The sequence below is a fragment of the Haemaphysalis longicornis genome, unplaced genomic scaffold (assembly GCF_048455015.1).
Source record: "Haemaphysalis longicornis isolate Haplotype H1 unplaced genomic scaffold, Haemaphysalis longicornis Haplotype H1 scaffold_12, whole genome shotgun sequence".
In the NCBI taxonomy this organism is placed as follows: Eukaryota; Metazoa; Arthropoda; class Arachnida; order Ixodida; family Ixodidae; genus Haemaphysalis; species Haemaphysalis longicornis.
This window is the reverse complement of record NW_027526225.1, coordinates 103,578,701-103,593,873: the sequence shown is the minus strand read 5'-3', so window position 1 is coordinate 103,593,873 and position 15,173 is coordinate 103,578,701. Positions and strand designations below refer to the sequence as shown.

Sequence of the window (15,173 nt, the reverse complement as noted above, 5' to 3'; positions counted from 1 at the left end):
AGTTTTGAACATAATTGTAAGCTTGGGGCCGCAATTGGTACTTTGCAGATTTTCGAGGATCTTTTCATGCTTGACATTGTCAAAAGCGCCCTTGACGTCGATAGCAAGTATACAGGACTTGTGATGGCGATCCAAGCGGTCTATGATGTCCTCCTTCAGAAGCAGAAGGATGTCTTGGGTAGACAAATGCTGTCGGAACCCAAACATTGTGTCCGGTATGTACCCGTTGTCCTCGAGATATGGCGTGAGCCGATCGTGGACCATGTGCCCAGGCAGCACAGGACTGTTCGGCCTAAAACAGGCCGGTGTACTTTTGCCGGTGATTTTCTGTCCGGCCGTTTTCCGGCAGCCATGTTCGGCCCATGTCCAAATGTGGGCCTTTTGGCCGTATACGGCCGTACTCCCATGGCTGTCCAACGGCCAGTGTCCGTCGGCCAGTCGACCGGCTTACGGTCATACGGCCAGATTCTAGCCGTAGGGCTCCGGTCGTTCCAAAGCCACCCGTGTACGGCCGAAGTACGGCCGCCGGATTACAGCCGAGATGCGGTCGTCGGACTCCAGCCGGACTAAAGCTACCGGAAATACGGCCGTGCTACGGGCATTGGAGTTCAGCCACAGTACGTTAACTGTACTGAGGCCGGTCACTGCATGTCGCGCAAGCAGATGACTCATTCGCGCAGTGCATGCAGAAGCAGCACAAACCCAGCATTTTGGGTCCAATGCAGCCACATCAAAGTGAGCTCACGCGCAACCACCAGCCGTCAAGCTTTCAGCTCACCCTTGCTTAATTACCAGCCTCAGTTGACAGCAAAATTCATTTATTAAACAGTGCTCACAAATTGTCGTTCCGTTAATTGCTGTGCCTCTTTTACTGCCGAACACAGAAAATATTCAGTTCTTTGTAGAGCTTGAATAGATGTATTGTCCAGGTCCTGATATCCTCTGTGGGGCAGCTTACCTGTAATAAACGGGGAAAGAGGAGAAGGGGGGGGCGGCGGAGGGCACATACTTTAGTGGGTTGAATTTCAGAGAGATAAATTGCGCCGCTTTTAGCCAATTTCTTTTAGGGCAATATTCCGGAACACTTTCATGCTATGACTACTTAAACTATTTTTATAACAGTTGCTTGACCAATTTTGCTGTATATAAAACTGGCGTGAATGCCTTTACGAAGCGTTTTGGTTCTCAACAAAACACTCAGGCGCATTTAATATAACTCCTTCACAAAAAAGTATCTCCAGTTTTTGCCCATTTTTCTTGCAAAGACATTTTCTACTCGATCAACTTTTCTGATGATCTTGCGCAGGGCTGATCCTAAGAAGGAGCGAACAGATACTTTCATTTTCAATCTATTTTAATGTTGTTTTTATGAGTATACGTCCACACCACTTAATAGTCTAAAAGAACTTAATTTTCTTCTAATGTTACACTACGTTCAAAAAATTCTAGACGCGTTGCGAATGACGCCTTGCGTCAGGTGGCTGCAGTTGTATCCCTCTGTGTTCACGCAAGGAAAGGCGTAAAATTAGTTACATAATTTGTTTCAAACCAATAACATAGCAATGGTAGCATGCATACAGGAAACCTTGTATACTGCAACGAATAGGGCAATAAATATTTTATTGGTCAAGGTTGAACCCGTAGGGTTCTCAACCCGTCGGAGGCAAACTTGCGCCTCTGGAAGTTTATTTATTTATTTATTTATTTATTTATTTATTTGATGCCTGCCTGCCTTTGCATGCATTACAGAAGGGAGATACATAACACTAAGCATTAAATATGAGACAAAATAACAAAATATTTCTACAAAGCGCGCTTGAAATCGTCAATATAAACAGTTAATGCAATCATACGTGGAAGATACTTACACTGCAGTATTGATGTAAAATAAAATGAATCGCGCAAGTCGTCACCTTTAAAGGAAAGTTAATAATTTGCTTTAAGCTAGCGGTCCCACTTTGCGATATGTAGAATGGCTCTTGGACATACTTCTCCCCTTCTACTCCAGTTTTGGAATGATAGATATTACGAAAAAAGTTCAACCTGTGGTTTCGTCTGTGATCTTTCACGTACTGCCATTTCAGTTTACTTTTACTTTCTCTCATGCTAAGTTGAGCGTGACAATTACCTAATACGAATCGCACTGACATATTCTGTATGTTTTCGAGCGTATCAACCAGCTCTTTGGTGTGGGGATACACGAAAACACATGCGTACTCCAAGATTGAGCGCACATGAGTGAAATACGGTTGTTCTTTTTTGAGTTAGATGGAGGTTCACTGAAATTTCGTCTCAGAAAGCCAAAAACATATGCAGCCGTAACTTTTATGGTGTGAACCTGCCTATTTAACCTCTAACCACTCCCTAAATAAACTCCTAGGTATTTATATTCCTCGGCCGTTGTCACAGCAGCATAATTTACGGTATACGTATTCAATTGGAATGAAGGTTTTCTTGTAAAGGTGCCACGTTAACACACTGTTTAACATCCAAAAACTTTTCTGAATCAGCACACCAGGATGTTATTAAATTCGAATAAAGCTGCAGGTATACGGAATCACGTTCATTCGCTATAGTCCGGTAAACTACACAGTACTTTTGAACAAAGCTATAGGGCCAATAGTAATAACAATGCAAAAACCGATTCATTCAGTTTATAGGATGAAATGTACTACGCAGAAGGGGATATAGAACACCATCATTTGCTGTTTTGCAGTCCAAGAATATACAGTCAACCACCTTAAGCTTATCTATTGCAAGAGCCAAATCGTGCGTGAACTCAACAATCTGCGTTGAGCAAGAAAATCCTGACAAAATCCGTGTTTACTAGGATGCTGGCGATTATGTTTAACCAAATGAGTCATATCCCTAAGAGTAGCTAAGCTCACCTTCAAACATAGGAACTAAATTAACAGCTAGGCTTCGTCAGTGACAAGGCTATGTTGTTATCGCAAATTTAAAATAGTTTTTTTTTTAAATAGACAGTCGTAAAATCCCATGAAGTAACATAGTGCAGGGCGTGAAGTTGATCCTACCAATGCACGAGCGAGTCTCATCTACGTTTATCACCAACAACATAGTGCAACATTGCTTGTCGCAGTTTGATTGTAAGCAGAATAACTTGCGCTTTTGCTCGCACTTGCCTTTCTTTGGTGGGGAGTCCTTGACATGGTGGCGGTTTAGCTCCTGTGTGGTGGCCGCTTGCTCGACGCCCTTGAAGGCCAGTTATTTTGGTGAACCATCTCCATCTCGGATCGGACATCTCTTCCGGGTCGATGTCTCCAATGCTCTCCATTTCTTGAGGGGGCGAATAGCCTCGAGCTGATGCGTCGACGAAGCCGGCGGCAGAGGCGTGGTAGCGGCGATGACTGGCGAGGCTTAGCTCACCCGCCGGTGTGGCACAGTCTTCTTGTGGCAATAAATGACATTTCGATGGCCTAAAAGGTTCCCTGCTAATGTACAGTGAGTCCTTGCACCTTGCCCGTTCACCGAGAACACTCGTTACTGTTTGAAAAACGATGTTCGTTCATTTAAAACGTAGAAACACGGAGCGGATGAAAAACGCGTCCCCGTCGTTCGGCTCCCTAACGGCTTTTTCTTCCCCCAGAAAAAAACCGGTCGGTCTCCTTCCAAACACGTCTGTGCATGAATTCTCGGCGCCCAGGCGCGTGCCGTTGTTCGGCTGTATGCCGTTTGCCGAAAAAATGACGTATAACCAGATACCTTACGTAGGCCGGTCTCCTCTTGAACACCGGTTGCCAAATATTCGGTGGCCATTCGCTTGCCGTAATTCGGCCGAGGACAGCTAACCGAATGAAAAACGAATATTCTACCGCCGGACGCGCGGTTCACCGTTGAAACAACGAATGAACGGCAGCCGCGCTCCGGCCGGTCTCCTTTCGAACACCAGCTGCCGCAAGAATACGCATATTCTGTGGCCGGTCGCTAGCCGTGCTTCGGCCTGTTACCGCTTCCCGAAGAAAAAACGGATGCCCTAAGGCCGTACTTCGGCCGTTGTCTTACTCAACATCGGCAGCCGTAAGAGAACTGAATATCTGGCAGCCGGTTAGCTGCCGTTCTGCGTCCGTACACGGGCGGACGGAAAAATACCGAAGCGCTGGTTGCCGAATGTTGGCCGTTCAACGCATGATCAGTGGCTGCCAGAACCTGGATGCTGGCCGGACATGCCAGAAAGCGGCCATAGACGGGCCGGTCTTGGGGCACACTTTCTGTGCCGCCTGGGTGCTCAAGAAGTTTACCCGCGCAGGAAGTCAGTGATATAGGGCGAAGATTCTCAATACGTAGAGGCTTGTTTGGCTTAGAAATCATTGTCACATCCGAGTGCTTCCACGTTGCCGGTAGTTCGCCTGTTTCCCAACATACGTTAAAATAGTCTAGGAGCGCTTCTGTTGCGTTTGGAGGTAGGTTACGGAGGAGCTTATTGGTAATCTTGTCTTTGCCGGGCGAAGTATTCCTTGTGAGTTTGGCCAGGGCTGCCTCCATTTCAGCTTTTGTGAAGGGTCTATCGAGGTCGGGATTATGTTGGCCGCGGTACGGATCAGTACTTGTCGGACTCGATGGGATGTCACCAGCAAATTTGCGTTGAATCTCATCTAGTATGTCTTGTTGGGTGCCTGCGTATGAATGGACGATTTTTTGAAGGTCTTGCTTTTGCTGCATTTTTGTCCATGTAGTCGCCAGAAGGCCTCGTAAAATATGCCAGGTCCTTTTTGTGCTGAGGGTGCCCTGAAGTTGGTCACATGCCTTGTCCCAATTTTGCCGGTAGAGGAGGGCGCCATATTCTTCGGCTTTCTTAGTGATGGCGGCGATTTTCAGCTTGAGTTTTCTGTTGTGCTTTTGTCTTTTCCACCGTTTGAGGAGGCTTCTTCTTGCTTCCCAAAGGTGGGAAAGGTGTAGGTCAACAGCGGGAATATCTGTGTTCAGTTGAATTATTTTTGTGTGCTCCCCCGCTTTTTCAAGTATCTTAGAAAGCCATTTGTCAATTTCTTCGATGTTTCCAGGATTGACGTCGGTAGGGAAGGCTTTCCAATCTGTGATCTTTGCTGTCCCGGACTGAATGGTTCTTTTTCGGTGGCTTATCTCGAGTTGTAGGATGTGATGCTCACTTCCTAACGTCTCCTCCAGTCGGGTCCACTCTGCCTGGTGGATGCCGTGGGTAAAGGTGAGGTCGGGATTAGTGTCTCTGGAGACGCTGTTGCTTACTCGGGTTGGTTGCAGCGGATCGTTCCAGAGACTTAAATTGTGAGATTGGGCGGCGTCATGTATGCGGGTCCCTTTCTTAGTTGTTGACGGGTACCCCCACACCATGTGAGGAGCATTAAAATCGCCCGCGATCACGACTTTGTGCCCTTTCGTGATGTTCCTGATTTTCCTTATAAATTGCTCGAAGTTCGCCAGTTGGTCTCGAGGGGGGCTGTAGACGCTTAAAATGAAGAGGCTTTGCTGAGTCTTTCTGCCAGGTAAGATTTCGACAAGTGTATGGGCCACGTTGGTGTCCATGATTTCGTGCAATTGGGCGGTAAGGGTCTTTTTAGTCAGGACTGCGGTGCGCTCTGTTCTGCTGAAGGCGTTATATCCTTGAAGGCGAATGTTAGTGCTGTACGTTTCCTGGAGGGCTATCGCATCTGGTTCATCTTGTTTAGTGAGTTCTAGGAGGTTAGGGATTTTGCGCCTGATAGATCTACAGTTCCATTGCCAGATTTTGGTTTGAAAGTCGTCTGTGGTGCCGTTAGTTTGGACTGCCATCTTCGATAGATTCAATGTCAGAGAGCTCTTCTCGACTTAATGAGCAAGAACGGGAAGCGTCATGGCTATCTTTTCGTGCCTTTTTCCGCGCCGCAACTATAGGGCTGAGGATTGAGTCGAGCGTCGTTTTGGTGATGTAGTTCTTCCTGGCGTATGCGACGAAGTTGTCAAAGATTACCGTGTTGTGGGATGCTTGCTCCGCAAAAGGCGCTATGGCTTTCTGGATTTCTGCCGCGACGACCTGCTGTATGTTTGCCATGATCCTCTGTTCAAGTGCGGCTATTCTGTCTTCAGTTAGCTGAATGACTCGCTCCTCTGTGAGTAGCACTTGTTGTGGAGGGCGTTTAGCAGCTTCTTGCTCTCGACAGCGCTGGAGCAGCTTGTCAATGAGTGTTTGCTGGCTTTGGATCTTCATCTCTAAGGCTTTGATGGCAGCTTTATCTTCGGAGCTTCTTCCAGATTCGCTTGCCACATTGGCGTAGCTTACTCTCTTTTGGGATGGAGCTCGCGAGCCGGATCGAGATTGCGAATGCGCTCTGGATCTGTCTCTGCTTCTTCTCTGCGCGTTGTTATTGCTGTTATTTGAAGTGGTGCTGTTGGCTGCTTGTAGATCCGGGAAGTCTTCTGTGCGGGGCCGCCATCCGCTCCGTGGATCTTGGCTCTTTACTTCCCATTGCTGCCGAACCTTGTGGGGGGGTGGTCCTGGCTTCAGCTTCTGCCTGCAGTCTGTTCCTGAAGTCTCATGCGGTTGTTTGCAGATTTTGCAGTAAGGCCGGCACTCGTGGTCAGGTAGTTGATTTGTCTGGCCGCATTTGTGGCAGAAGTTTTTAGCTGGATGCGGGCATATGTCTTGGCGGTGACCCAGCTCCCCGCAGGAACGGCAGTACTGTACTGTCTTGCGATAGGGCCGGCAACGATAGTCCCCACTCTGATATGTCACGATGAACGGTACATGGGGGCCGTTAAAGTAGATCACGGCTGCAGACGATTTTCCCAGCATTCGTGCTGCAACAACCGTATATCTCTCTGGCACGCGGAGTCCGTCCATGAGTTCTCCGGTACTGGTATTCGGTGGAATGCCGTTGATGACTCCCCTGCTGATCCATTCTGGTGTTTTCACATGGGCTCGCACGGTGAATATGTCTCGTCCTAGTTGTATGCTGCTGATTTCTCCCAGAAAGTCGAAAGCCAGATCTTTCCTTGGAGTACTTGCAATGACGAGGTTTTCGATGCGCTGCACTTGAATGCGAACATTGTCGTAGAATTCCTTCTGCGTGATTTTGCTTGCCCTTCCGATGGCGTTAGTAATTTCTGCGAGGGACCATTTTGAAAGTTGAAGGCCGGCTTGTGGGCGATAAATAATTTTCGTGTCGTCTACGGGCAATGGTGGCATCCGGGAACGTTTCTGCTGCGCCGTATCCGGGGCCGAGTGCTGGGAGGTGGCTTGTGCGGCTGGTGGTGCTCCATGAGTGGCGGCGGTCTTGTTTCGTTTCCTTTCGGTCACTTTCCATTGATGCTGCAAATCGATAGTTCTGCCGCTGTTTTCATCGTATGTCCACTTCGCTGGCGAGCAGCTTTCTTCGGTGGAGTCGGTGTGCATAGCGTTGTCTTCCTCGTTTTGTTCCTTGCTTTGCGCGTGCATCGCCGCGTCGGGTGCTTGGTTCATCGTGGGGTAGTGGGAGCTTGCGTCAGCGACGACCAGCTGCGGCTGGACCGGCTCATGAAGCTCTTGTCCAGCCGCAGCTTGCCGGGGAGAGCTCGTGCTGCTGCTCATGCGCGTGGTGCGGGCATGTGCCACTGGCTCCTGGAGGCGCTCTCCTCCGCCGGCCTTGGAACGTTGCTCTCATGAGGCTTAGCCTGATGCGATATTTTAACTGCTTGGAATCTTGGCGTAAAATGCACTCACCGCGGCAAACGTGGCAACGGGAGATTCCTTGTGACTTGCGGGTGTTCTTGATGCCCAACTGGGAAAGGTGAATGGCCTTTTTCCGCATGAAAAGTCGCGAAAGCGAGAGCTCGTGTGGAGCAGCTTATGACTCCATAGCCCCTAATATTTTTTTTATATATCGGACAAACTGTCCGCTGAAGTCCACATTTTTTCTTGGGCGTGTTTTTGAAATGTTCTTCTACAAAATGTATATTCTAATTTTTTTACTGCCCTTGGTTTGTTGTACACAACTCCTTTATCGTTTTCTTCGACAACTGGCGAAAAAGTTTTATTTTGATATTTTGTCGCAACTATGATACATGAAAACATTTACAAACCGGTGTTATTGGAAAGCCCGCTAAATAATCTGCATTTTGTGTTCCGGTAATTAGTGCCTAACCGTTTTTTAGTAGAAAAAATGTTTTCTTTGACCCCGAGAAATCGGTCAATTTTCCCACGGTCACGAAAGAGTTAAGGGCTGCCAATCCAGGTGGTCTCATTCGTGTACCCATTTGTGTAGCCTACAAAATAAACAAATCCAGTCGCCAGAAAGTGGGAGTTGGAGAAAAAAGGGGCCAAGGTGACAAGAAAAAGGAGAAAGTACTGAATGTCTTACTCACTACATTGCCAGCTGGAAGGGAAAATATCTCAAAGGCCAATGAAAGATCTAGTTAACAGGGTCAAAGTAGGGTAAGTACGTGCTTCACGGAGGCTATATTCTTCGGCAAATTTTAGCCCATATATGTGCAGGAAACACACAAAATAGCACCTGGTGTGAAATATCCGAGAGACTACATTTACATTTTTGTATTTCAGGACAGAAGGATATCCTATCAGCTCCTGACAGAACCAATTACAGGTGAGGGATTATCAGGTATTTTTTTTTAATTTTAATCAGGGCGACAAAAGGTAACTGTGATTAGGATTGCATGGAAACATCCTTTCTTTTTCTGAACTCACTTAGGCTGCCAAATCGTTATTTGAATTTTTTTCAAATGATGTAGTTTGAGTACTACATTTTGGAATACCTTATCATTGGGCTGTAATTTATTGTTAACAGCCTACACATGTCGAATAAATTTACAAGCTGCCTGCTCAAGCATGCGTTAGCGGACATTTTCTCGAGTGCATCAATTCTTTAAAGGGACACTGAAGTGAATATGTCAAGCTCCCGGTTTTGATGCACTACGTAGACTGGCTCAAATTAACACACGCTTCATCGTTAAGGCGGTTGATAAGTCAGCAATTATTTTATAAAGCTTGAAAAAAGAAAAACTACTATGCGCGGTCTGCGGCCAACTAAAGGCTGTGACGTTAGGACGAGGTGCACCGTGATTGGACGATGTCCAAGATTAGCATTCAAGCAAGCTTTGGTTTCGGTTATGTAAAACAACATGCTTGACATCCGACGTTATCCTTGGATGTGCATTCTCAATATCTCAGTAATTCCCATACCGCGCTTCTTCAATGTTGTCGGCTGTAAAATGCCTAAGATAAGCTACCCAGGACGGCTTGGAATTGTAGCAATCACTAGCAGAAGCCCACGCAGTGGATGAACGCCCTCCGGGTCAGCGCAGACGCTCAAATGCCATGCATTTTCCCCCCACACTTGTAGCTTGCCTCACTCATGCCTGTATTGTAAAATGCGTGTTCGCACCAGGCCAAGTGTCTGCTGGTTCTGGCCTGTGCCCTCTGCCCGCAAGCAGTCGGTGCTTATGGCAATACCACGCCAACAAGAACTGGCTAGCCCGTCAGTGTCAGTCTGCGCTTGTTCTGCGAACTCGCTCGAGGTGCCGTGGACGTTACGGCCAAAAATGGTGAACTCAGTATACAAAACGACGGACGAAAACGAAAAAATCAACTTACAAGTAAAGGAATGTACCGACAGGTATTCGAACTTGCGACATACAAAATCATATATCTAGCGCTTCAGACCACTCGGCCACGAGGCAGCTCTGCCGCCATAGGAAATATAATGTATATACTGTATAGCGAAATTACACTTTTATTTAGTTTAAGCATTTCCACCAGTTTAGGTGACTATTTGTTGTATTGCGCTCACGTAGTAAGCGTCCCTCAAATTTCTACAGTGTCTCACGTTTAGCAATTGCATTTTTTGACGGAAAAGCGTTCGCAGATGGGTGGTCGTGCTGCTGACCAGTGTGCTTGTTGACCCATCGCAAAAAAGTGCTTCATGCTCCCTCGTTTTACGCTGCACGGTAAAAGTTTTAGTTGATTTTATTTCCTTAGTACCTATATTGACGTCGCTGACGCTTCTCCCGCCTTCAAGTGGCCTTAGATTTTCTACTATCGTACCAGTCAGAGAAAGCGTCGCATGTGCGCTTGTGACGCGCTTGTGTGGAGCGACCTGGAAGTGGATCTTAATATAGTGTACTAACTAACAAAGTAAAGAAAGGCACATTCTTCCATTCACAAACGTGTCGTGGTTTAGTTTCAACTGAGCGAACGAATTGCAACGACCTGTCGGCGGCCGGCGGACTAAACGCTGGGCCGACTGACTCTGTCGGAAGGCCGGCGAGCCGTGCAGTAGCGCAGTCAAGCAAAGTCATTCCCTTCTAACGTCTCTCGAAAACGCCACTGGAGGAGTTCATTTTCGAATTGATTTTTCTACTAAACAAATTCGCGTAAACGCACTGAGAGCGGTCGAAACACGGAATATGGACTACGGACTACGATTCGCGCTAGTAATCTCGCAATGTTTACAAATCACTTCAGTGTCCCTTTAAAGGGACCCCGCAACACTTTCGACAAGCACTTTTACTCTTTCCTTCGCGTCTGGAACCACTGCGAAAGCTATATGTATCGCCATCACGCAGCGGCACTGCATGATTTTCAAGTAGTAGGAGATAAGCCTTTCATTTCTGCTTTGTTTTTGTGGCTTTTTAGATGCGAAGCATCTCATGGTCGGGGCTATGTCCCTCCCGTGTTGTTGTCGTTGTTGTTGCGCCTTCCACACCCCCACTGCGCATGCTCGGCTTGCTGAACGCCCGGTGGTGTCTTACCATTCTATGCCTCCTGGAGCGACAGTGTTGCCGGTGTCTTCCTGGGCCGGCACGAGACGAGCACGCTTCACGCGCCTTCGACGTTTTCATCGTCGTCAGCAGCGGCTTGCGTCGGCGAGTTTTTTTTTCGCCACTAGGCGGGCGCGCGGAACAGTAACACCTCACGCTGGCTCCGCTTTTTTTCCGTCCTAGCGACAAATACTTCCGTAACCCGACCTCGTCAACCAAGGAATCACCTTCTCATCGTGACAAGGAACTCGGGGAGACCAGTAGCAAGTATCTGGACAACATCAAACCTTGTTACCGGTCGCACAAGGTGGGTTCCTTACGCCGCTTCGCTGAGCCTAAGCGAGGCGGTGCCGATGCCGGCTTCAGCATGCCGGAGCAAGCACGTGCGCCAGCAGCTGCAGCAGGAGACCATGGCGGTGAGGAAGCCACATCGGCTGTGGTGGCCAGCACGCCGGGCGATGCTTCCACGTCGCAGCAAGTCATCGGCGCAGCTCTACGGCTGGTAACCACGGTCACCGGTGAATCCATCTCACAAGAAGAATATGAAGACACCACGGGCTGGCTCCAATGTTACGGGCGCAAGCATGGCCGCGCCTCACCACGTCATCCCATGGATGCATCGGACGCGCCATGCGCCAATCAAAGAAGCGCACACTCCGCTACGCAGCCAAGCCACGAGACAAAGAAACAGCACCAGAATCGCCCCATTCAACGCCCGCGATTCCCACGGCTACCCAAAGACGACATCAAAGTCGTGATTCGGCCGCGGCATGGTCTGAATGTTGCGCGCATCGGCGTAGCTACCTTGAGAGACATCATCCTACGGGCTGCCAGCCTACAGCAAGAACTGGCCTCAAGGGACATTTTACGAGTGAACCAGACTCAAAACCTTGTGGTTATCAGCACACCGCTTCTCGAAAAAGCGGTGAGATACACTCGCATTGAACAAATCAGGATACGCGAAACAACTTACGCTACCCGAGCCTACGTGATCCTCCAGAATATTCCGCAAGGGGGGTCATCCGCAACATTGCCCCTTACGACTCACCTGAAGACATAGCAATAAGTGTTGTGTATTCCCAAAAGCCGATAGCCCTCCACGCCACAATGATGGGACAGACAAACTCGGCCATTATAGCCTTCTCTAGCAGCAAGCTGCCCTACTTCGTATATTACCGCGGAGCGGAGTACCGTTGCTACATCCATAAAAAAAAGCATGAGGTGTGCTCTACTTGCGGTAAGTTGGGGCATCGGAAGGACGTGTGCCCTTGGGCAGAACACGCATTTTGCAGCGTGTGTAGAGTCGCTAACCCCGCGGAAGAAGATCACGAATACATAGTAAAATGCGCCCTGTGCGGAAAGAACCACCCTACCGGAGACAAGCAGTGCAGAAAGCGTTATCGCACCCTCTTCGTCCTCAAGCAGCGACAGTGGCGCCGCCAATGATCCCGCAGCCAGAAACGCGACTCTTCCAGACAGCGGAGAGACCGTTCGGTCTCATTCCCATGGCTACCTCCGGTGGATTCGTCGTCTCAGAAGAATAACAGCGAGACGTCCAGCCATCCTCAACGACACTCCCGCTCCAAGTCCAAGAACCGGGACCCTAATTCAGCCGAGACAGCCCTACTACGATAGCCCTGCAGCCACGGAACACCAGACTGCACCGCGCAGGTGAACTGGGCAGCAAAGGCCTCCCAAACTGCTAGAGCAGGGGCACAAACACAAGGCATCCACATCCGTGCAAAACAATATAACGAACAGGAAGAGTTGCAGAGCATTATGCCTATACTGGACCAGGTTCTAGCCGAGAATAGGACTCAAATCCGAGCTCGCGCAGATCAAACGTAGCTGTACCCCGGCAACATCGTCAGTCGGAACACAAGCCTCACACTCTTTGGAAGAAAATCCTTCTCATAACAAAAGACGGGCTCAGGAGGCTCAGGAGGCGGCTGATCGCCCATCGCAAGAAAGCCATCAGATGGAATAACTGGAGCAGCGCTTCAAGCAGGGATTTGAGGAGCTTCAATGCGCAGTGAATTCTCTAGCCACTGCATTGGCGAATTTCAGGGAGACTATTGACCTCAAGGTCACCACTCTCGAATTTAAGGTAGCTCAACTACCTTCGGCGTGTATATCGTCAGCAACACCGCCCCCGCAAGTCGGACCTATTCGTTTCTCTCTTTTTCCTAGGGGACACTGTGCACCCCCTACGCCGAAGCCGTACAATTGTCTGCCGTTCAAACAGCCTCTGATCACCATGTGTCAAGAACCGGGCAAACACAACGATAGCCACTTGTATTGCACCTGGCAGTGGAACTGTAGAGGATACAGGTCCAAACGAGGGCTCCTACAACAGCATATCAACCACATACGGCAAAACCACCAGACTGCACCAGATATCATAGCGTTACAAGAGACAGAGGTCCCAGCTTAACTCTCGGGATACACGTGTTACCACTACGTTCCTACAGATGCTGGTGGACCCTCGCCAAGAGTGGTCCCTACCCTCGTGCATCGAAATATTCCAGCAAAGCAAATATCACTTGAATGTCAGGGGCCGGAATATGTTTTTCTTGAAATCCTGCCCACTACCGCCTAGAAGAAGCAAAAGTTGTACGTTCTCAATGTATACAGCGCCCCAAGACTATACCGTAATGTCGGGTCCTTGCTCCAGATGGCTCACCAGGTGTCCCATGGCCATTCTTTGGTCATTGTTGGGGATTTTAATGCGCCCCACCCAGCTTGGGGATATCCACGACCAACAAAAATGGTCAGCAGGTATTCGATACCCTGCAACATGTGAATCTCAGCGTCTTAACGGATCCGGCGCACCTAACTAGACGGCAACAGCGTCCAGCGCAATAGCACGCCGGATCTGAGTATAGTAAAGAACGTGAACGGCGCACAATGGAGAAAAACACTTATCGACCTAGGCAGCGATCATTATATTTTGGAAACACTCCTCGTTGCCGGGCCGACGAAAGCAGTGGGGCGCAAGCACACAGTAATTGACTGGCACCTCCTCCGGAAAATCCGACGATCGCAAGACAGCCCTAATCTCGAAGATGTCAAGGAGTGGGGGAAAATCGTACATGAGCACATCGACTTAGCCACTAAAATCGTTCCTGAAGAAGCAAATCTCGAGCAAGTAGACTCACGCCTGGTTCCTATGTGGGAGGCGAAGGAAAGCATACAGAACCGCCTTCACAGAAACAGACACAACCGCCCCCTGCGGCGAAGGTTGGCTCGACTAAAAAAGGATATAGAAAAGCATACCGTCTATTTAAGCAATCAGCACTGGAATGCCGTGTGTGATCTCATGGAGAGACAAATAAGCACACCACGCGCGTGGCACACAATCCGCAGCCTGCTAAATCATGAAGGAAAGCGCATCGTTCAACGCAACATAATGCTAACGTTGCTGCATTCCGAAAAAGCTCATTCGCAAACACTGCTGGAAAAACTACAGCACCTCTATATACCCCCAAGTTCAGAAGAACATCCACGACCCTACACGGGGAAACCAAACTCAGCGGTGGACAGTCCCATAAGTAGACCTGAGGTGTATACGGCCATCACCAAACTAAACGCACGATCCGCGCCCGGGCCCGATGGCATTACTAATAAGGCCATCGCAAACTTTGATGACTCATCCTTAGCCGCGCTCGCCGACTACATGAACAGGGTGTGGGATAGAGGTCCGCATAGAAACATGCCTTGGCCACCCTCATCCCGAAGACGGGCAAGGTGCTGAAATTTGCAATTTCTGGCCCATCTCACTAACATCATGCCTTGGTAAGCTACTTGAGCAAGTAGTTCTCAGTGGACTGCACCAGCACATGGAAGAACGACAGTTATTTCCTCACACCATGGCAGAATTTATGCCATGTTTATCTACTCAGGAGGTGATGCTGCAGTTGCAACATGAGATAATTGACAACCCTGAAGCATCCCCCCTCGACGCGCGGGTCGTCATGGGGTTGGATCTTACGAAGGCTTTTGATTGCGTGAGCCATGCGGCCATACTTAATAATTTCAACCACCTCAACTTAGGTATCAAGACATATACCTACATTCCGCACTTCCTTTCGCAACATACCACTCAACTCAACATCCTGCAGGGTCTCAAATCGGACTCCATAACCCTGGGCAGCATTGGGACACCACAAGGCTCCGTGCTCTCCCCATTCCTTTTCAATGTGGCCATGCTTGGGCTGCCTGCTTTGATCGACCAGATCCCCAACATTCACCATAGCTTGTACGCCGATGACATTACGGTGTGGCCAGTAGGTGGTAGTGATGCGGAGATACAGGAACGCCTGCAAGCAGCCGCTGATGTTGCACATACATTCGTACACGATAGAGGTTTGGCCTGTTCCCCGCAGTAATCAGAGATTCCTCTGTACAACCCCACAACGCCAGGCAGGCGACCATCATCTGCTCCAGAC

The 15,173-nt window shown here is 48.9% G+C and overlaps 1 protein-coding gene across 1 annotated transcript in view; it reads left to right on the top strand.

The window, feature by feature from the left end:
• Window positions 1–15,173, top strand: part of LOC144161757 (receptor-type tyrosine-protein phosphatase epsilon-like) — an 84,181-nt gene that overhangs the window by 29,261 nt on the left and 39,747 nt on the right. The window contains 1 exon segment of the mRNA XM_077692360.1: window positions 8,510–8,552. Within this exon segment, the coding sequence (XP_077548486.1) occupies window positions 8,510–8,552 (43 nt within the window).